General features: G+C 38.8%; 1 protein-coding gene across 2 annotated transcripts in view; it reads right to left on the bottom strand.

Moving 5' to 3' along the window:
- Positions 1-7,366: 7,366 nt before the first annotated feature.
- Positions 7,367-21,977, bottom strand: part of FRRS1 (ferric chelate reductase 1) — a 59,114-nt gene continuing 44,503 nt past the window's right edge. For both annotated transcript variants that reach the window (XM_008960548.7, XM_063599753.1), the window contains 8 exons: positions 18,567-18,680; positions 16,442-16,557; positions 14,619-14,705; positions 10,888-10,985; positions 10,575-10,633; positions 9,276-9,419; positions 7,665-7,726; positions 7,367-7,585 (listed from right to left, as the gene is read on the bottom strand). In XM_008960548.7, the coding sequence (XP_008958796.2) occupies positions 7,493-7,585; positions 7,665-7,726; positions 9,276-9,419; positions 10,575-10,633; positions 10,888-10,985; positions 14,619-14,705; positions 16,442-16,557; positions 18,567-18,680 (773 nt within the window). In that variant the 3' untranslated portion in view covers positions 7,367-7,492. The remainder of the gene's footprint in view (positions 7,586-7,664; positions 7,727-9,275; positions 9,420-10,574; positions 10,634-10,887; positions 10,986-14,618; positions 14,706-16,441; positions 16,558-18,566; positions 18,681-21,977) is intronic.

Raw genomic sequence — 21,977 nt, 5'->3', positions numbered from 1 at the left:
GTATTTTTTGATAAAAATGCAGATATTCCTCACTAAGAATATATACTCTTCCTGTGTTAATTCTTCCAGCATAGAAATCTTTAAATGACTATTATATAATTCATACCTTAGAGGTAAAGGTGGTGTATATTTATGCAAATTCTCTGCATCCTTCTCAATACTTATTACCTTTTTTTATTACAGCCATTCCAATACAACATTGATGCAAAGTGACGAGAACAGACAGACACTTGTCCTGTTCCTGATCACAGGGGCAAAGTGTTCAGTCATTCACCATTAAGTGATGTCAGTTGTAGGTTTTCCTTAGATGCTTTTTATCAGGCTTCACACGTGTTCAAGGGTCAACCAGAGAGAGATGTGGGCAAACAGGATTGGGGATCCCCTCTCTAGCATTTTCCTTTTCAGGATCACCCACTGACTCCAGCAGCTTCAGTTGCCCCGGCCATCAGTCCTCTGATTTCCTATGCTAGAGAAACTGCAGGTTTTCCACTGGATCCTCTGCCACCCAGCACTCTACTGACTACAACTGCCCTAATGCTAAAATGTAGAAACAGAGCTCACTCCAAATAGTTTTCCTCCTCTGCATGTGGATTTCTCTCCAGGAATCTTCCTAGAATTGTTAGAATTCTTTCTATATTCGATACTATAGAAATACATATTCTTATTTCTTATGTGATTTGCAGATACAAATACATTCTCCCAGTCTGTGGGCTGTCTTCATATTCTTGATGCTGTCATTTGAAGCACTTAAGTATTTATTTATAGCATAGTCCAATATAATCTTTTTTTCTTTTATCCCTGTACTTTTTGTATTATATCTAAGAAATCAATGCTTAACCCAAGGTCACAAAGATTTAGCCCTGTGTTCACTCTCTGAGGCCTTCAGGCAGCTGCTTTCTGGAGTTTACACTGGTTTTCTGGAGAAGGGTTGATTTGGTAGGCTCTTACTCAGACATTACATGCCGTGCAAGTCAGATATTTAGAATGTGTGATTTCAGGAAATTCTTATCCCAAGAGTTTGACTGCCATACATCAATGTCTAATTGAAAAATCCAAAAGTGTGTTTAGGTCTTCATAGAAAACCCAGAGCACAGTACAATTTCTTTTACATGTGAATAAGATACCACATGAAAAAGATATACTCTTTAGCACGTGCTCTAGGAACTTGCTCTCCCCTAAAACAGAGGTATATGGCCAGGCATAATATACAATTACATTAACTTCTTTGACAACAAAATAATAAATTAGATGGATACCAAATTTATGGCCAGCAAAACCCCCAGTTTTTTTCTACCCAAAGTGATAATCCAAGAGCAGTAACAAGATAATCTTTTTACTGAGATGAAATTCACATAACGTGAAACTATTTTAAAGTGGACGCTCAGTGACATTTCTTATATTCACAATTTGTCACCTACCACCTCTATTTAGTCCCAAGACATTTCACCCCAAAATAAAACCTTTATACTCATTAAGCAATTACTTTCTATTCCCTTCTTGCCCCACACCCAGCGCCTGGTAACCATCAATCTCTCTTCTCTCTATTGACTTACCTATTCTGGATATTTTATATAAATGTAATCATAAAATGTAAATTTTGTGTCTGACTTCTTTTACTTAACATAATGTTTTGGAGGTTCATCCACATTATAGCATGTATTAGCACTCTATTCCTTTTTATAGCTGAATAATATTCCATTGTATTTATATACCACAATTTATCTGTTCATCAGTTGATGGATATGTGGGCTGTTTCCATCATTTGGTTACCGTGAATAGCACTGCTATGAACATTAGCTTTTTTCCACTTTTTTTATTGTGGCAAAAAATACATAATAATGATAAATGCTATTAAAGTACAGTTCAGTACATTACGCATATCCACAGTGTTGTACAACCATCACTACTATCCATCTCTGAAACTTTTTATCTTCCTTAACAAACTTTGTGCCCATTAAACCCTAACCTTGGCCAGGCGTGGTGGTTCACGCCTGTAATCCAGCACTTTGGGAGGCTGAGGCAGGTGGATCGCTTGAGGTCAGGAGTTCGAGGCCAGCCTGGCCAACATGGTGAAAGCCCGTCTTTACTAAAAATACAAAATTTAGCCAGGAGTGGTGGCACATGCCTGTAATCCCAGCTACTCGGGAGGAAGAGGCAGGAGGATCACTCGAACCCGGGAGGCAGAAGTTGCAGTGAGCTGAGCCCACAGTAAGTTTGTCAAACGGGTCAAAGTTGTCTGCAGCTCCACTTAGCCTAGAATCCAGTCATGCCACTGCACTCCAGCCTGGGCGACAGAGCGAGACTCCATCTCAAAAAAGGAAAAAACAAAAAACAAAAAACGCTAACTTCCCATTTCCTTTCTCCCACCAGCTCCTGGTACCCGCCATTGTACTTTCTGTCTCTGTAAATCTGACTACTTTAGGTACCTCATATAAGTGAAATCATATTAATACAATAGTCGTCCTGTGTCTGCTTTATTTTATTCAGCATAATGTTTTCAAGATGAACATCAAATATTTTTTATAAAAAGTACACATTTTACATGCAAAATTTATTAAGTTTAACACTGCAATCAAATGGCAAAGACATCATCAAAAACATGTACGAAGCAAGCACCTTTTGCTGGCATCACTTCATTGGATCCTCACAGCTGCTCTGTGAGATGGGCTTTACAGATGAAAGAATAGAGCCCAGGGAAGATAAGTGACTTATCCAAGGACATGCAGCTTGTAAACCAACAAGCAAACATGCACATTCAGGTCTTCTAATTTCCAGTCCTTTTTAATTTACAGGATCAGCTGCCTCCCATCCCATTTATAAGGATGGTCACAACAAAAAGATACCAATGTTGGACAGCAAGTCAGGGAAGGAGCTAGAACTTGATAAACTAGCTTTTGTAAGTGATAACGGGAGGGAAGTGCTGGGAAGGGCGTGGTCCCTTTAAATAACAGGAAAGGAGGGAAAGGAAGTGCTGGGTAGAGGAGGGCGTGGTCCCTGGCGAGGGCTCCACCCCCAAACCCGTGCCCACAGGCCTAAGTGAGGACAGGCACCCCTGCCTTCAGCGCCCAAATGTTGCATTTCCTAAGACCACTCTGGCTCACCATGCCCCCATCCTGTGCCTATAAAAACCTCCAAGATTCTAGCAGGCAGACACACAAGCAGCTGGACGTGGAGAGGAACACATCGCAGAAGACACAAGCAGCTGGACAGCGAGAGGATGTGGATGGGAGCACGCCAGAGGAAGAGCACACGACAGATCCCGGGATGCCGACAGGCCACGACTGGCGGAAGGAGGAACAGTTGGCGGAGTTTGGCGGGGCAATCAGAGAGCCCAGGCAGTCTAGCGGCCCAACTCCAGGGGAAAACCATCTCCCTTCTGGCTCCCCCATCTGCTGAGAGCTACTTCTACTCAGTAAAACCTTGCACTCGTTCTCCAAGCCCAGATGTGATCCGATTCTCCTGGTACACCAAGGCAAGAACCCAGGGATACAGAAAGCCCTCTGTCCTTACAATAAGGCAGGGGTCTAATTGAGCTAACACAAGCTAACTATGGACAGCTAAACTAAAAGAGCACGTGGTAACACATGCCCACTGGGGCTTCAGCTGCAAACATTCACCCCTAGACATTGCTGTGGGGTCGGAGCCCCACAGCCTGCCCATCTGTATGCTCCCCTAGATTTGAGCAGTGGGGCACTGAAGAAGCCAGCCACATCCCCATTCCACACCCTGCAAGGGGGACAAGGGAACATTTCCCGTTTCACTGAGAAGGGCGTTCCAGGCTGGTAACCATCTGTGACCTGGGTGCAGAGATGAGCTTGGTAGGGGCTGCACAAGGAAGAAAGAAGCAGGATGTGGATAGGAACTGTGAATATCCTAATCTGATTTAAAAAGGACTCTTAGAAGAATCTTTCTTTTCATTCCAACCTATAATGGATTATCTTAAACAAGGACCTTTGTTCTTTTTTTCCCTGCCTCATGAGAATATACAGATAAATAGAATTTCAGCCAAACACTACATGTGCCCTGAGAGCTTCCTAGTTGGCATCTGCTGCATTTGTCTTTTCCCACTGCAGCCTGGACTGGTGCAGGATGTGAAAGGGATGAGGTATTGCTTAACACACATTAGAGACAAAATCTTTGACAAAAATAAAGTACTAAAGTGAATTTGATTCATTTACTTGATAACCCATACTATAGACTACCTTTGCCCTTAAGATTGATTTCTGCAGACCAGAGAATTTTTTTATTGCCTCAGCTATTAATGCCAGCCCAACCACAATTTTCTAGAATTTCTTTCATTTCTTTCTGAAAAGCACACACATCTTTATTTCATATTGCATCCCTTCTTTAGAAGAAAACATGATTTTGCTCATTGTTTTTGGCAACATTGCTAAAGATATAAAAGCATTTAATTTAACAATAATTACTATCAAAAGAAATAACTTTTGAAAAACTGCCCAGAGTGTTTATTACAGAAACAGAAAGAAAAACTGAGAGGAGTGAAGACTAGGCATTTGCAATTTGTGGATACCAACCACCCATAAGCAGAATAATAATAATTTGGTTCTAATCAAAAGATTTGGTCTATTTGGGGCCAAGTGCAATGGCTCATGCCTATAATCCCAACACTTTGGGAGTCTGAGGCAAGGGGATTGCTTGAGCCCAGGAGTTCGAGATCAGCCTGGGCAACAAAGGGAGATCCCTTCTCTACAAAAAAAAAAAAAAAAAATTTTTAATTAGCTGGCTGTGGTGGTGCATGGAGTTGGTGCCTGTAGTTCCAGCTACTCTGGAGGCTGCGGTGGGAGGATCACTAAAGCCCAAGAGGTCAAAGCTGCAGTGGGCTAAGATCGCACCACTGCACTCCAGCCTGGGCAACAGAGTAAGACCCTGTCTCAAAAAAAAAAAAAAAAGATTAAATGGCAAAGGCTTCTTCGGGGAACTCTGTATGTAAGTTGGCAAAGACCAAAATAGTGCCAACATATGAAGCACTGAAAAAGAAAAAGTTAAAATATCTTAGCCTCAACACTCGAAATATAGCAAGCCCACATATTTGAAGACCAAATACATCAAGACTCATCTTTCCCTTAAAAGAATTTTCAGCTGGGCACAGTGGCTCGTGCCTGTAATCCCAGCACTTTGGGAGGCTGAGGCGGGTGGATTACTTTAGACCAGGAGTTTGGGACCAGCCTGGCCAACATGTGAAACCCCCGTCTCTACTAAAAATATAAAAATTAGCCGAGACTGGTGGTGCACACCTGTAGCCCCAGCTACTCAGGAGACTGAGACAAGACTCGCTTGAACCCAGGAGGCGGAGGCTGCAGTGAGCCAAGATTGCACCACTGCACTCCAGCCTGGACAACAGAGTGAGACTTTGTCTCAAAAAAAAAAGAGAATTTTTCTTTGTCAGATGTAGAATATAACTTAAGAGAAATTTATTAACATTTAAGCTCCTTAGTATAGAAAACTGGAGGAAAATAACTTTAGTACACATTTAATTTGCTATACTAAATTTTTTTAATAAAGACCTTCAAAAGGAAAATTTAGATTATAAGTAGCATGGCACATATAGAATATGAACACAGAAAGTTCATATCTAAGCCCTAAGCCGCTTATGATAAACACCTATAAAAGGAACAAAAACTAAACTTCCACATTATTTTACCCAGTAAAAGATGTAGGCTATTAGTAGAAAGTTGGTTGAGTAAATTCAAAAAATAAAAATATAGAAAAAGAAATAATGAGAAAATTGTTGAAAAATATTAATAAAATAAAGATGTAGGCTACATAGCTGAGGCTATTATTCACACCATATAGAAATTAGGTTCTCGGGCCAAGCAGAAACTATAACATAATCAGAAAGAATACCTAAAGAAATAAAGTATGACTTCCTAAATTTTTTATTTTAAAAATGCCCAGTTTATTTATTTGCTTTGCCTAAGATAGCTGCATTCATTATTACAGGGTCAGGGGACTGTAAAAACAAATATCAAACAATTATTATAAATAATCACAGAAAACAAATAAACTGGAAAATAAACAGCGGTTACTAATTTAAGGTTTTAACCCTTACCCCAACCACCCAAAAAAAAGTAGACATTTTAAAAATAAAGATTAAGAGTTGGTGGAATTTAAGGGAAATGCCATCCGGTAATGTTACCTAAATACTAGAAAGGAATCAGCACAAGGAAACAGGAACAAAGCAGTGCAGTACTTCGGTATTACAGCGCCACCCACTGGCTAGAAGTCCTCATAGCACATATGAGATGTGACCATAAAATAGATGAATTCTTGAAACAAGGAATATAACACTGACTATTCTGATTCAGTAGAACATAAAAAATGTCTAACAAAACAGAACCAGACACATTATATTATTTCTACAAGTAAACAGAATATCTATTAGATATGTTCACAAGGGTGAGTTTTATCAATTTTGAAATCCAAGTGTATAATCCCCAAATGCTATAAGGACTTAAATTTTATAGCCAAAACAATTAACACATAAAATGCTATTTCATCTCTGTAGCTGAATACATAAATAGTATCTTTAAGTAAAAGATGCATACTTGCATTTCATTGCTAAGCAATTCATAATATATTTAAATGCTGGTAAAACCTACAATGGCATCTGCTTCACTTCTACCTTTACTAGAGAAGTAACAAAATACACTGAGCAAAGGATATGTCCAAAAAACTAAACTGAAAAACAGTTTCTAAATAAAGTCCACAGACCATTCAGATAAACTAGTAAAAATAGTTTTTCTTTAAAGTACCACAGCACCTTTGTAGTTCAAAATATATTTACCATAGGCTGGGCGTGGTGGCTCACGCCTGTAATCCCAGCACTTTGGGAAGCTGAGGCAGGCGGATCACAAGGTCAGGAGATCGAGACCATCCTGTGAATGGTGAAACCCTGTCTCTACTAAAAATATTTTAAAAATTAGCCGGGCATGGTGGCGGGCGCCTGTAGTCCCAGCTACTCAGGAGGCTGAGGCAGGAGAATGGCGTGAACCCAGGAGGCGGAGCTTGCAGTGAGCCGAGATTGCACCACTGCACTCCAGCCTGGGCGACAGAGCGAGACTCTGTCTCAAAAAAAAAAAAAAAAAATATATATATATATATATATATCGTAATATATCTCTTTATTATCCTAGTGACATCTGTTGTGATTTTCCAAATCACTATTTATTTTCTTAAATACCAACATTCTTAAAATCTTGGCATGAAATATTTGAGAGTTACTTCTCCTGAAGTACAATCTTTCCTTTAAGACCCAGAATTACGTATAGGGCATGACATTAATTTATAGTCTATATGACCCTCTTGAATGTTGTTCTCTAAAGGCTGGACTTCAGAATTCCTCTACAGACATGATCCCAGTCTTCCAAGTGAGAATTCACAAATATGCTCCAGGCAGTCAGGACAGGCTTCAAGTTTCTTTGGTTTGATGATAATTATCACTTGGCCTGCAAAAGCCAAGGTCTTTGCTTGCTCATAGATGGTTGATTGCAGATAAAAATATGATGAGAAAAGTAACATTCCCACAGACATAAATTGCCAACACTGCCTTTTTAAAAGCATGACCCTGAAAGAAAAATTGAGATATGAAAAAAAAAAAAGTATTACCATTAAGGTTTGTGTCAATGAACAAGAAAAGGACTTACCTCTGTTTCCACTGCAGTAAATGACTGAAGGATCTGAATTCTGTCATCATCCAATATTTCAACTGTCAAGAATAATAACATAAGTTTTTAAGGGCAGCGTTATGCAGGTAAATTAAATTTTAAAAAAAACCTGATTTGTACTGTTCACCCCAATTTCCAGGGTAGAAATTCTCCCACTCCAAGCTACTAATTATTGCAGACTTCCTGAACAATTAAGCCTCTCACAAATGTGGACAATCTGGCAAGAGCACACATTTGTTAAATAACTTAAAATATGCCTTCTTCTAGTCATTAAACACCACCTCAAAGTCATAATGATCTAAGCTCTTTGGTTTTATTTTTGATTGACAAAATATCGTATATATTCATGGTGTATGACATGATGTTTTGACATATGCATACATTATAAAATAGCTAAATCAAACTAATTAACATACGATAACTATCCAGGTTTTAAGTATATATGTATTTTAGACAGTAAGCCATCGGCCAAGCATGGTGGCTCACACCTGCAATCCCAGCACTTTGGAAGGAAGAGGCGGGTAGATCACTTGAGCCCAGGAGTTTGAGATCAGCCTGGGCAACAAAGTGAGACTCTGTCTCTAAAAAAATTTAAAAACTTAGCTGGGTATGATAGCACATCCCTGTGATCCCAGCTAGATGGGAGTCTGAATCAGGCGGATGGCTTAAGCTCTGGAGTTCAAGGCTGCAGTGAGCTATGATCACACCACTGCACTCCAGCCTGAATGACAGAGTGACACTCTGTCTCAAAACAAACAAACAAACAAACAAAAAAACAGTAAGCCATAATTCAGTGGTCATCAAAAGCCCCACATATATAAGCCTATCAAGGATCAAAAGTAGCAGGACAGATATGTACTACTCAGCTCCTGAAGCCACCCCAGGCTCTCCTAAGTTTACAACATATACACTAGACAACAAAGAATTTTTGTTTTTAGAAGGCCACGTTCACTTATTTTGGTGGATGAAAACCAGGCAGGACACAAAGGACATTTAGCCTAGAATCCAGGCTAAATGACACCCATTCCTTACTAATTTCTCCACTCCTAATGGTGGCTATAGGTATCCTGACCCTGCCTGGCACCAAAACAAACCTTGTCACTAAAGAGCAAAAGCAAAATCAGTCCTTCCTATCTGGCTGGCTTGCTCCTAGCTATATAATTATGCACATGACAACCTAAATGATAGCAACCAGTAAATTTGTCAAATAGGTCAAAGTTGTCTGCACCTCCATCCAGTGTTGACTTTGAGTCTCTTCTTCCTCCATCTCAGGGTTTCCTCAGCTCTAGGCATTCAGAGTTCCCAGTCCATACTGGCTCTAAGTCAGACCAGCAAAGTGAAAGTACTTACAAGGAAGACTCCCTGCCTAAAACCTAAAACCTTTCCTTTATATCTTATTCACAACTTCTAATAGTAACAAATGTAAAAAAACAAAGGCAGGAAATCACAATTTCTACCACTGGCTGAGTGATCACAAATTTTTAGTGAGCTAACAATGTAACAGTCAGCCATTACTATCAGGAAACTCATTCTTTTCCAATGGTTTGTATAAAAGTGATTCTACATAACGTGGCTTTTTTAGCAGGTTACCTTTGCGAGAGAGCCGATAAGCATGTACCTCCAGAACAATCTCAGTCCCAACATGCCAGGCTACAAATCCAATCATTGCATAGGTTTTCCATGAATCAGGAAGATTCAGTCCTGGTAAATCCATTCCCAGGAACATCGCTGCCACTACATACAAAAGAAAAAAGTTATATTCAAATGTAGTCCCACCAAGAGAGACAATTGTGTGTTTGTGTATGTGTATTATCAAGTAAAACATACTAAAAGAGTTTGAGATAAAAGAAGATTAATATCTAAGACCAAATAGTTAATTTAGACTTTTAAAATTATAAGGCTAGATAGGGCAAGATGGGCAATTGATTATGAATTACCAATTGTGGGGGGCGGTTTAGGGCATATTGCATAATAATGCTGGAGTTTGGCCTTCTAGTAAACCCATCACCCAAGTGGTGAACACAGTACCCAAAGGGTAGTGTTTCAACTCTTTCCCCCATTCCTCCCTCTCCTCTTTTGGAGTCCCCAGGGTCTATTGTTTCTATCTTTATGTCCGTGTGTACTCATTGTTTAGCTCACATTTATAAGTGAGAATATGTGGTATGTGATTTTCTGTTTCTGCATTAATTCATGTAGGATAATCACTTCCAGCAGCATCCATGTTGCTACAAAAGACATGACTTCATTCTTTTTTATGGCTGCGTAATCTACCAATCCTTAAAAGAGATGCACCCACATTTTCCAGATTGTTTTAAGTCTGCAATATATGAAAGGAGAAAAGTATAGAAACCACAGTTGATTGGACTCCCCCTCTGACAAAGAATCCCATAGACTATAGCAGTGTTAAGGTAGAAGGTACCTACTTAGGTGTTTATTATACAAGGTATCAAAATATACTGCATAATTATTCCTGACTTTTGAAAACCACCCTGCCCTGGAAGATACAAGCCCCATGGAAAGGACCTGGAGATGGAAAGCTTGAACCCAGCAACCCACCTCAACCCAATTCACAAATGACCCTCAATTTGAGCTACTCAAATGTTTGGCCATCAGCATAGCTTATTCTGCTGGCAAAGGCAAATACTAAAATAAGTCTTTAAATGAGAGTTTTAAAGTTATTGTAAAGACCTTAAACTTAAAACTGAAATAATGACTTAAATCATTACCTCTAGAAATTACTTTCTGGATTTCAGCATTTAAGGCTGATTTCTTCTCAACAACCAATTACTCCAATTACTAATGCATCTAAAAATCATTTAAGCCAAATTACAACTTGTAATATAAGCAGCTAGCAATTATAGATGAATAAGTGGCATCACAATCTCTTACCTGCTATTATTCTAGCAGCTGTTCCCATACTCCAATGAGTCCAGTTAAACATTTGCCTTCTACCAAAATAAGAACCAGTCAGTATTCTTAAAAGCAATGGAACTATAATTAATTCCCACTAGAATAAAAAGCATGTAATTTCCTTATTGTCTGGGAATTAGATATCTGAAATGCATTTTAAAGTATTTCAAAGTAACTATAATTTATCACTGAATTTTATAAAATGCAAAATTTTTCCATTTGAAAACAGATTAGTTTGCCAACTAATGATATCTGCATTAAGAGAGCATTTATATAGAAAGGCTCTAAGTACCTTGGGTCATGTAAAGGTGGCCTGAAGACTGCCAGAAGAGGCTGAAGAACTGCCAAAGTCATCACTATACAGCCGAGGTATGGGTGGTAACCTGCATGCTAAACAAAGTTACATCATTTTAATGGCCTCAATCTCTCTCATCAATTTAAATCCTCAAGTTAAAAATAATACACACAGATGTATTCTTAGTATTTTTCCATGGCTTTAAAGATTCAATAATGATGATAATAATAATATGCAACATTCACTGAGTATACACGTTGTACCAGGCATACACTTTACACACACTAATTCTCACTACAATGTTTGACAACTGGTTATCAATATCCCAATTTTACAAATGGGGAAACTGAGGCTCAGAGATATCAAGAATTATGTCCAAGGTCACAGAGTATGTACATGGTTGTGGTGGAATCCATGTACAGAATGCTACCTTTCCCCATCAGGATGTTGTAGGTTAGTACAAAAGTAGTTGCAGTTTTTGCAGTTTTTTCAAGTATTTTAATCCACAATTACTTTTGCACCAACCTAATAGATGGCCACCAACATCAGAACAGCCATCTGCAGCCCAGCTGGGACTAGTTAGTGTCCCCATGTCAAGCGCAGTCACCCCAATGTGTGGTAATAATTGGTTTAGCCCTCGATGTTTCCCTGAACTGTGGGTTCTATATGACTCCCTGTAACCCTGGAGCTTAACAGAGTCTTTGTCACTCCGTAAATGTTTGTTGATTCAGTGAATAACCTATATAGCCACTGTATTAAGAGCTTATCACCTCAGTTCAGAATGAAGATCTAACCCAAGAAAAAGTATTGAGAGTATCACAATAGTTTCTGCTGCATTCCTCCCTTAGTGATGTCATGTGCCTGCTCAGAACAGCAGATATTTGGATTAGACCACTTTGTACAATGATTTTTCATTTAAACACTTAAGAGAAGGGCTAAGAAGATGCTCTAACCTGTGACACATTTGGATGGAGGGATACTACTGTCTGTTTTCCGTGATGCCCATGCTCGGTAGCACAGATTTCTATCTGTGACCTAGAAACAGGGACATAGTGGTTTCTAAGCCATGATAGGAAGTCCTTGTAAATAGGAACTAAAGGCTAACAAAAGAACAATATGAAAACATTCTCAAACCATGGACTCAGTTATGCATGGGTAAAATTATAACCATGACTTTAGAGATATAAAGGGTTCTATCTAATAAAAAATAAAACAGCAGCAGCAACAAGATTCTTGCATGTGTTTAGAATGTGCTAGGAACTGTCCTAAGTACTTTCAGTTATTTTAACCCCAATGCTCACAGAAAGCCTATAAGATAGATACTATACCACCCCCATTTTACAGGTGAGTAAACTGAGGGTCATAGTTAAATAACTTGCTCAAGGTGCCCCAGGTAATAAGTCATGGTGCCAGGATTTGAATCCAAGGAATCCAGCTTTAGAATGGTGCTCTTAACCTTTGTTCTATCGTATTCATAAATTGCAAAGGCTATAAACTAGACAATTACAAAATAAGTGTGACCTTTGTCCCAAATGTCTGAATAAAATAAAAGTTCTCATGTCTCAATTCATATCACAAAATCTTCATAACTTCTTTAAAAAGATAGGTTGACTGACCCATAAACTACCTAAAAAGCAGGAGGGAGCTTTCCTAGTAATATCTGTGACCCAGGATTCATCAATCTTATCCCTGTAGCACCAGCCCAAGCTCTGAAATATGAAATTTTGATATCAAATTCTCATTGGCTATAAAACTGGAAAAGCATAATAAAAGCACAGGCTCTGAACTTAACGTATGTCACTTATTCTCAATAAGAGTTATTCATTCATTCACTAAATGTTTACTGAGTACCTGCTATATACTTAAATCTGTTCTGAACATACCAGTGGATATCCCAGCTCTGACTGAGCTGACATAGTAGTGTTGGAAGGGAGATCAAGAAAAAATATGACAAGTAAGTAAATTATATGAAATGGCATAAAGAGTGCTATGGGAAAAAATAGAGCAGGGCTGGGCTCTCTGAGAGGCTTCTATTTGAGCAAAAACTTGAGGAAGGTGAGGGAGTAATGGAAGCGTGTGCCAGGCAGAAAGAAGAATCATGGCAAAGACTATAAAGCAGGAGCATGCCTGGCATGTCTGCATACCAACCAGGAGGCTGGTATGGAAGGAGATGGACTAGATGGAGAGGACGAGGAGGTCAGTTCAGAGAATAACTGGGAGGCAGTCATGAAGGTCCCTGGAAGAACTTTGACTTTTACTCTTAATAAAATTGAGAGACATTAGAGAAACTAGTTTGAGGTACAAGAATGGCATGGTCTGGTTTACTTTTTTTTTTTTTTTTTTTGAGGTGGAGTCTCATTCTGTCACCCAAGCTGGAGTGCAGTGGTGCGATCTCAGCTCACTGCAACCTCTGCCTCCCAGGTTCAAGTGATTCTCCTTCCTCAGCCTCCTGAGTAGCTGGGATGACAGGCGTGCGCCACCACGCCTGGCTAATTTTAGTGTTTTTGGTAGAGATGGGGTTTCACAATATCAGTCAGGCTGGTCTCGAACTCCTGACCTCGTGATCTGCCTGCCTTGGCCTCCCAAAGTGCTGGGATTACAGGTGTGAGCCACCATGCCCGGCCTGGTTTACATTTTTAAAAAAATAACTTTCTTCTTTGTAGAAAATAGATTGTGCATGGGCAAGGGTTGAAGTGGAGAGACCAGTTAAGTGGCTACTGCAATGGCCAACCAAAAGATGATGGAGGCTCACACTCCTACAGTAGTATCTGATGACAGTGACAAGTGTTGGACTGTGGATATACTTTACAGGTAGAGCCAGTGGAACTTCCCAGTGGATTTGACATGGGATGTGCAAGAGAGCACAGTTAATGATAATTCCAAGGCTTTGATCTAACAATGGAATCCCAGTAGCTACCATGGAGGTGGCAGTGGGTAGAACAGGCCTGGGAGAAAAGATGATCAGAAGTCCCATTTTGGACATGTTAAGTCTAATGTCTTAGACATGCAAGTCAAGGTCCTGCATGCAATGTGAGCTAGATGTGTGAGTTTCAAGCCATGGGAGAAGTCTGGACTGGAGATAAAGATTTGGGAATAAGCATCAGTTTCTTCATTTGTGACATGGGATTATTATTAATACCTACTATATTTGAGATTTAAAAGATTTTTTAATAAAAATATATAGAGATGAGGCCTCACTATGTTGCCTAGGCTGGTTTCGAATTCCTGAGCTCAAGCAATCCTCCCGCCTCAGCCTCCCAAAGCGCTGGGATGACAAGTGTGAACCACCACACCCAGCCTGAGATTTAAATTAGATAACACATATAAAGCACTTAGCACCGCTGGGTACCGAGTAGAAATCCAAATTATGTTAGCTTAGTGGTCATCACAGTACTAGTTAGAGAAAACCACTCACATTGTTCATGTTCCTTAGATATCACACATTGAATTGTCACCACTCTATAGTGAGAAAAAATTCACTAAGGCTACAGCATGTATATAACTCATGATGCACCCTAAAAATACATTTCATTACTAAGTAATCTGTACTGACATCCTCACTATACCCCAACCTCCAACCATGTGAAAGAGCCATCCAATGATTCAAAAGGGAAAGAAAGAGGGATCAATGCTGAAATATCTTTTTACCCATCATTTGAAAATAAAACAGCAATCTGTTTTGACATAAAATGGATTTATAAAAAAAACCCTATTTAAGATATACTTACCCTACTCCAGCCTCCCCTGTATATAAACGGCATAACAAAAGCAATGCAGGTGAGGACAGTTGTGGTGAACATGAGCATCCGATGCACCTGCAAGGTAAAATGACAAATTAAGAAGACACTTATCCATGTAAAAGAAAGGTGGTGTTGCAATGGGGAAAATGGGGAAAAGACTATGGGGTAAGATTCACTGAAGGCATGCATTCAACTGACATCTAATCACAGTGTGTAGCCAAGTTAAGAAAAAAAAAAAAACTTAGTATACAATTAAACTTTAAAGAAAACCCTAAGCTGCCATTCTCATCATTCAAAAGTGTTTGCCAAGACTTCACCTGCACAGAGCAGCAGGAATGGATATTTCACACACAGAGCATATTTACTTGCCAAGTCCTTCATTTCCTTCCAAAGATATTTATTAAGCTCCACCATCGAGCACAGTGCTATGACAGGTGCAATGAGATAGTAAGGAAACAAACAAACAAAAAATACTGTCTCCTGAGGAGCTTCAGATATAATTGAGTCAATACAAGAAAAATATGTGAACTATATAATTCATGATACAAATTAGGAGAATAAGTGTGAAAATAGCCACTGTTTATTGATTATGCCAGGATAACTGGTGCAGACCAAAACTATCTTGGGGAAAGTAGGAGGCACCCTGTGTATGTGTGTGTGTATGGATGGATGGCTGGATGGATAGATGGGTGGATGGATGGATGGATGGAGATAGAGACAGAGATAAAACTATGACATGTATATACACACATCATCAGCATCATAAATTTAAAGGCAGTGGAGGATTTGAGTTGATAAAGAGAATACACACAGTCTTCGAGCTGGGAATATCCACATGAGCAGATGAAAGAGAGAGAGCACGAGAGCAAAGGCACGCAAGTGCAAGCAAGAAAGTAGTCACCTGGCAGCAAACCACAGGCAGAGAAAGAAAGGAGCAAGGTGAGCCAGGTAGCAGTACCGAGAACAAATCAGACTGGCCTTCCCAGGCAATAGTGAGAAATGAGGCTCGATAAGGTAAACCTTACGATCTACAAATTTATATGAATATTAAGTGTCAAGGATACCCTCTTACAAAGTCAAAACTGTTCGAACAAGCAGTATTTTTTTCTACAGGCATGTACATTCTAAGTCAACATGAACTCAGTGATTTTCCACTACATATGTAAATATGTATACTCCATGACCCATGAAAGATAAGGTTTGTTTTGCTTTGTTTTGAAGGATACTCATTGGCTCTTGCTATGTTCCTTTTAGTAGACTACCTCCCCATCTCAAGGGAAGGAAGAGCATGAAAAAGAACACGTTCAGTTTCTCTTTCCACCCATACAGGAGATAGATGATCCCAATTGATGAGTTAATCTAACATTCAATGGCCCACAACCAGAGGAGTGACCCTTGCTTTGAAACACAGTAAGCCCCCACTATTTCTTTCTTCAGCTCCTCTGCATTCCTTGGCCTGACTTTACTCAGTACAGTGCAGTGGGTGAATGCTCTTCCCACATCTCCCTCTACAAACAGAGGTATAAGTAAAGGTCATTTGGGTCCCAAAGTCTATATTACAAAGGGACTCACATGGCCCTGACACATTCTCCAGTCCAGCCTGACTCTTCCTAAAACTGTCTGTATTCTTATCTCTATCAAGCACATTGTGTCCACTCTAAATTGATCAGGAAATCAAAGGGAAAAAGGAGGATCCCAAACCTACAACTGCAACCACAAAACGCATACACATACACACATACTTCATATGTTTTCATGTTGCAATGTTCAAATACTATGAATATTGCATTGAACTTTTTTCCCTCACCTACCTGAAACCAAGCTGCTTCACCAAGCAAGAAAGCTTTTGACCAAACTGGCTTGAAGAACCGGGCAACCAGTACACCTATGCTAACAGTAGTCATCCATGCCACAAACATTAAGGCACCTACAAGTGAGATAAATGCAATAGTAGACAATCACAAACGAATCAAGCCATCGCTTAAATGACCAAGCCAAATGCTCAGAAAATATAAACAGCCAGCAAAATACATTCAGCTGACATAAGCACAACCTAAAAAGATGCTATACATTATAGTTTTACTACCATTACTCTTTCGAACAGCAAACACTTCTACAGCTCCTATTACATGCCAGGCATTCTAAATGCTTTACATATACTAATTTAGTTGATCTTTACAACAATCCTATGATTATGAATAGCAAAACTATTATTCCAGTTTTGCTGAATGGAGAAACAAAGCCATAGAGAATTAAGTAGCTCTTCTGAGGTTACAAAGTTGGAATACAAACCCTATCTGGTTTCAGCAACTGTGCTCTTAACCACTGTACTAATAACTGCCTGTGTGTAGTTATTTCAAAATCTTCTCACATCTCACTCCAAAAGGCAGTGAAAAACAATTAGGCACATTATTTCTGAATCCAATTACTACCAAACTGGAGCTACAACATGAGTAGAAGTAAATCAACAACAATAAAGTTACTTTCAAGCTTAACTGTGATGGCATTTATCGAAAACTTGACTATAATGGATAACTCTGGAAAATATAAAGGGAATATCCCAAATAAGGAAAGTTTCCCCCAAAACACTAAGAGTTTACAGTAGTTTAGTATACCCTACACTACTCCCATACTTTTAAATCCCTTCTTTTTAACTATAAGCCAGGCTAGTTTTCAAATGAAATCAACTTTCATCTGTAGAACCAGAGTATATTAAGAGTCTTGGGTGTTTTGTTTTTTGTTTTTTGGGGGATGGAGTCTCAGTCTGTTGCCCAGGCTGGAGTGCAGTGGTGCGATCTCAGCTCTCTGCAAACTCCACCTTCTGGGTTCAAGAAATTCTCCTGCCTCAGCCTCCCAAGTAGCTGGGACTACAGGCGTACACCACCATGGCTGGCTAATTTCTGCATTTTTAGTAGAGACAGGGTTTCGCCATGTTGGCCAGGCTGGTCTCAAACTCCTGACCTCAAGTGATCCGCCCACCAGACCCTCCCACAGTGCTGGGATTACAGGCATGAGCCACCGCGCACGGCCTAGAGCCTTGTTTTTAGGCTACTGTTCTTGAACTTCATTCTATTCCTCATTTAGGTATTATATATGATGCCTAAGTACAGCACTACATACTTTATATGCTCTCAAATACTTGTACATTGATCAATGCAACAATAAAATTGTACCTTTGAAACCAAACTATTGTTATAATTAATCAAAATCACAGGCCACTCTTTTATTAGCATTTATTTTAATAAATGGTAAAAATTAAGGTCTCATAAAAGTTAAATTAACCCAGTAACACTTGACCCTGGCTGCAGTTAGAAACAACTAGGATAGTTTTTCAAAATTATAGATGTCTTAAAAGCTCCACTGGTGATTTTAGTGTGTAGCCAAGGTTAAAACCACTGAATTAGCCCTAGTCTCCATTTTTAATGAAAATTAGCAAACATTAAGATAGATGATGCTTACCGACAGCTGTGTCAAAAAAAAAAAAGATGATGCTGCCTGCAAGTGTTAGTGTTTAAACATAAAAGATTTTATAGGCTAGGCGCGGTGACTCACGCCTGTAATCCCAGCACTTTGGAGGCCTAGGCGGGCAGATCACGAGGTCAGGAAATCGAGACCATCCTGGCCAACATGGTGAAACCCTGTCTCTACTAAAAGTACACAAATTAGCCGGGTGCAGTGGCAGGCTCCTGTAATCCCAGCTACTCGGGAGTCTGAGGCAGGAGAATGGTGTGAACCCGGGAGGTGGAGCTTGCAGTGAGCTGAGATCGTGCCACTGCACTCCAGCCTGGTGACAGAGCGAGACTCCATCTCAAAAAAAAAAAAAAAAAAAATGCTTTATAAAAATTAGCTACATTATACCCACAGCCATTCCTAATCCAGCCAGCACTGAGTCAGCAGGTAAGTTGATTCCACAAAGTAGTTACACATGTAACCTACCATGAACCTTCAGAAGGAGTACAGAATGGGATCCTCCTATGTTCTTTGGAGAGTCTGTCACATCATATTTTTCATAGGTAATCAAAGGTTGCTGAGAGTGCTTGTAAATTCGACCTGCAAATTAAAAACAAAATTAAACATGACAAAGAATAATTACTTCCTCAAATAAAAAAGGAATTGAGATACGGGCAGGGCATGGCAACAAAATTTCTTAAGGTAATAAAAAATAATTAAATATCAACAGAGATGTCATTCATATGCAAAAGCAACATAAAGATATATGCAAGGGCACAGACTTCCTGAAAAAAGTTAAAGAATGTAGCCAACCAAGAGATGAATTAAAATGACAACTAGGAATGGAGACTGTATAGTAAAAGAACTGGTGGTATAAAGAGACAAGTTAAATAATAAATTAAAATAAATGCTGTTAATATGGTCACAAATCATTGAAAATGCTAAAAAAAATTGAAAGAGAATACATATTTTTTAAAAATCTACAAGCCATTGACCACCACCTGCATATAAAATCCTAGAATAAACTAACTGAAATTGGGCTGGGGGAAAGAGGATGGTTGGAAGACAAAGAAAAGCATTTTATGATACATTATTTCACACATGGTCAATCTGAACTGACAAACCAAAATTCCAAATAGTAGTGACATAAGCAAATTAAGGATAAATTATTTCATTATTACCATTTATTGTGTACAAAATTAAATCAGTGAATGTATAGAATTATTCCAAATGTGTGTGGATCTGTGTGTGTTCTTTCTAGGAATCTATCTTACCAAAGATATATGTACAGGAATGTTTATAGCAATGTTTTCTATGCTGGCAAAAAATAAAAAAGCAAACAAACTAAATATCCATCATTAGAGGAATGAGTAAATAAATTCTGGAACATACATATTTTTAGAATACTGTGCTGCATCAAAAATGAGACATTTAATATAACAAATATATATATATGAACCTTTGTCTAAAACAAATGATAAATATTAGACCTCAAACTACATCTCAATAATTTCCAAAAGGAAATAAAAGGATACAGGTTATATTATCTGCCCAAAATGCAACAAAACTAAAAATTAACATTGAAAAGCTAGGGGGAAAATTGTCCACCTAGATATTTATAAAACTACTCTTTTTAATAACCTTTGGATTAAATAAGAAATTAAAACTAAAATCACATGTCTTCATCAAGATGTATAACAATAAAGATACTTCATAACAAAACGTGTGATGCAATCAAGGTACTATTCAAAAAAAGTTTTTATCATCTTAAAAGCATTTCCTAACACACACACACACACATACACACACACAGAAATCATTTCATTCAAGGTGCATTTAAAGTAACAAAATATAATCTGGGAAACCAGAAAAAAAAGATCGATTAAAAATAAAGGTAGAACTTAAGCTAGTAACCCTAAAAATCAGAAAAGTCAGTCCTCTAAAAGGATAATTAAAATCCATTGAGTTTTTGGCAACTCTGATCACACAATGAAAGGAAACATCAAAATGTTAGAAATTTAAAGGATGGCTGGGTGTGGTGGCTCACGCCTGTAATTCCAGCACTTTGGGAGGCTGAGGTGGGTGGATCACGAGGTCAAGAGTTCGAGACCAGCCTGGCCAAGATGGTGAAACCCTGTCTCTGCTAAAACTACAAAAATTAGCCGGATGCGCTGGTGGGCACCTGTAATCCCAGCTACTCAGGAGGCTGAGGCAGGAGACTCACTTGAACACTTGAACCCAGGAGGCAGAGGTTGCAGTGAGCAGAGATCCCACCACTGCACTCTAGACTGCGAGATAGAGCAAGACTCCGTCTCAATAAAAAAAAAAAAAAGGAAATTTAAAGGGTGACATAGCTGCTAATATAGAAGACCATTTTATATAAAAACACTGTATACAACTTTAAATCAGCCCCCAAAAATCTCAAAATCTAAACAAAATAGGTGAATTTGGGGGGAGAAATATAGAATTACAAAAATTGACCAAAGTAGTAGTAATCATGGAGAGTAACAACAATAGAAAAATTCTTTTTTTTTTTTTTTTTTTTTTTTGAGATGGAGTCTCACTCTGTCGCCCAGGCTGGAGTGCAGTGGCACGATCTTGGCTCACTGCAACCTCTGCCGCCCAGGTTCAAGCCATTCTCCTGCCTCAGACTCCCGAGTAGCTGGGATTACAGGAGCCTGCCACTGCACCCGGCTAATTTTTGTATTTTTAGCAGAGACGGGGTTTCGCCATCTTGGCCAGGCTGGTCTTGAACTCCTGACCTCATGATCCACCTGCCTCGGCCTCCCAAAGTGCTGGGATAACAGGCGTGAGCCACCACGCCCAGTCGAAAAATTCTTTTTAATTAGTCAAATATTTCCATCCAACATCCAGACCGTTACATGGGTGAGTTCTACCATACCATTAAAATTTTTCCTTAATTTGTTTATTTATTTTATTTTATTATTATTATTATTTTTGAGACAGGGTCTCACTCCATTGTCCAGGCTGGAGTGCAGTGGTGTAATCATAACTCATTGCAGCCTTGACCTCCCAGGCTCCAGAGATCCCCCGACCTCAGCCTCCCAAGTAGCTGGGACCACAGACACACACCACCACGCTCAGCTAATTTTTGTATTTTTTGTGGAGATGGGTTTCATCATGTTGCCCAGGCTAGTCTCAAACTCCTGGGCTCGAGTGATCTGCCCGTCTCGGTCTCTCAAAGTGCTTGGATTACAGCATAAGCCACTGTGCCTCGCCTGTTAAAAATTCTTTTTTATTTAAACTCTTCTAGAGTTTACTCTATGAGTTTAGTATAACCCTGAAATCAAAACTACGCATGTGTACATTCACACAAGCACCCCACACATTCGCACACATTCACAACATAAACCAAAATCACTTATGAATATAGATGTAAAAAGCTTAAAGAAAATATTAGTAAATCAAAACAGTTATATATTAAGAGAATAATAAAACATGACCAAGTAAGGTTTATTCCAGGAATGTGAGGATCATTCACTGTCCAGAAATCTATTAAAGTAATGATAAAATATCATCTCAATCACTGCCCAAAAGACATTTGATGAAATTCAGCATACATTCATATGAATTCTTATTAAAGTTAGAAACAAAAGAATATTTCCTCAACACCATAAAGGATATCCACAAGAAAAATACAACAAACAAGACATTTAACACTGAATATCGGAGGCATTTTCATCAAAATAAAAAATAACCACAAAAATTCTTGCCTCCTCATTTACCATTCTACATTATTCAGCAAGAACTAAACAATGCAATGAGACAAGAAAGAAAATGAGGGCTATTAACCTGTCATTATTTGCACAGGATATGACATTTATATAGAAAAATCCAAGATAATCAACTGGAAATTAGGATAAAATTTAAATAAAT

The sequence above is a fragment of the Pan paniscus genome, chromosome 1 (genome assembly GCF_029289425.2).
Source record: "Pan paniscus chromosome 1, NHGRI_mPanPan1-v2.0_pri, whole genome shotgun sequence".
Classification (NCBI taxonomy): domain Eukaryota; kingdom Metazoa; phylum Chordata; class Mammalia; order Primates; family Hominidae; genus Pan; species Pan paniscus.
The sequence above is the reverse complement of the archived record's forward strand: the minus strand, read 5'-3'. Positions and strand labels throughout refer to the sequence as shown.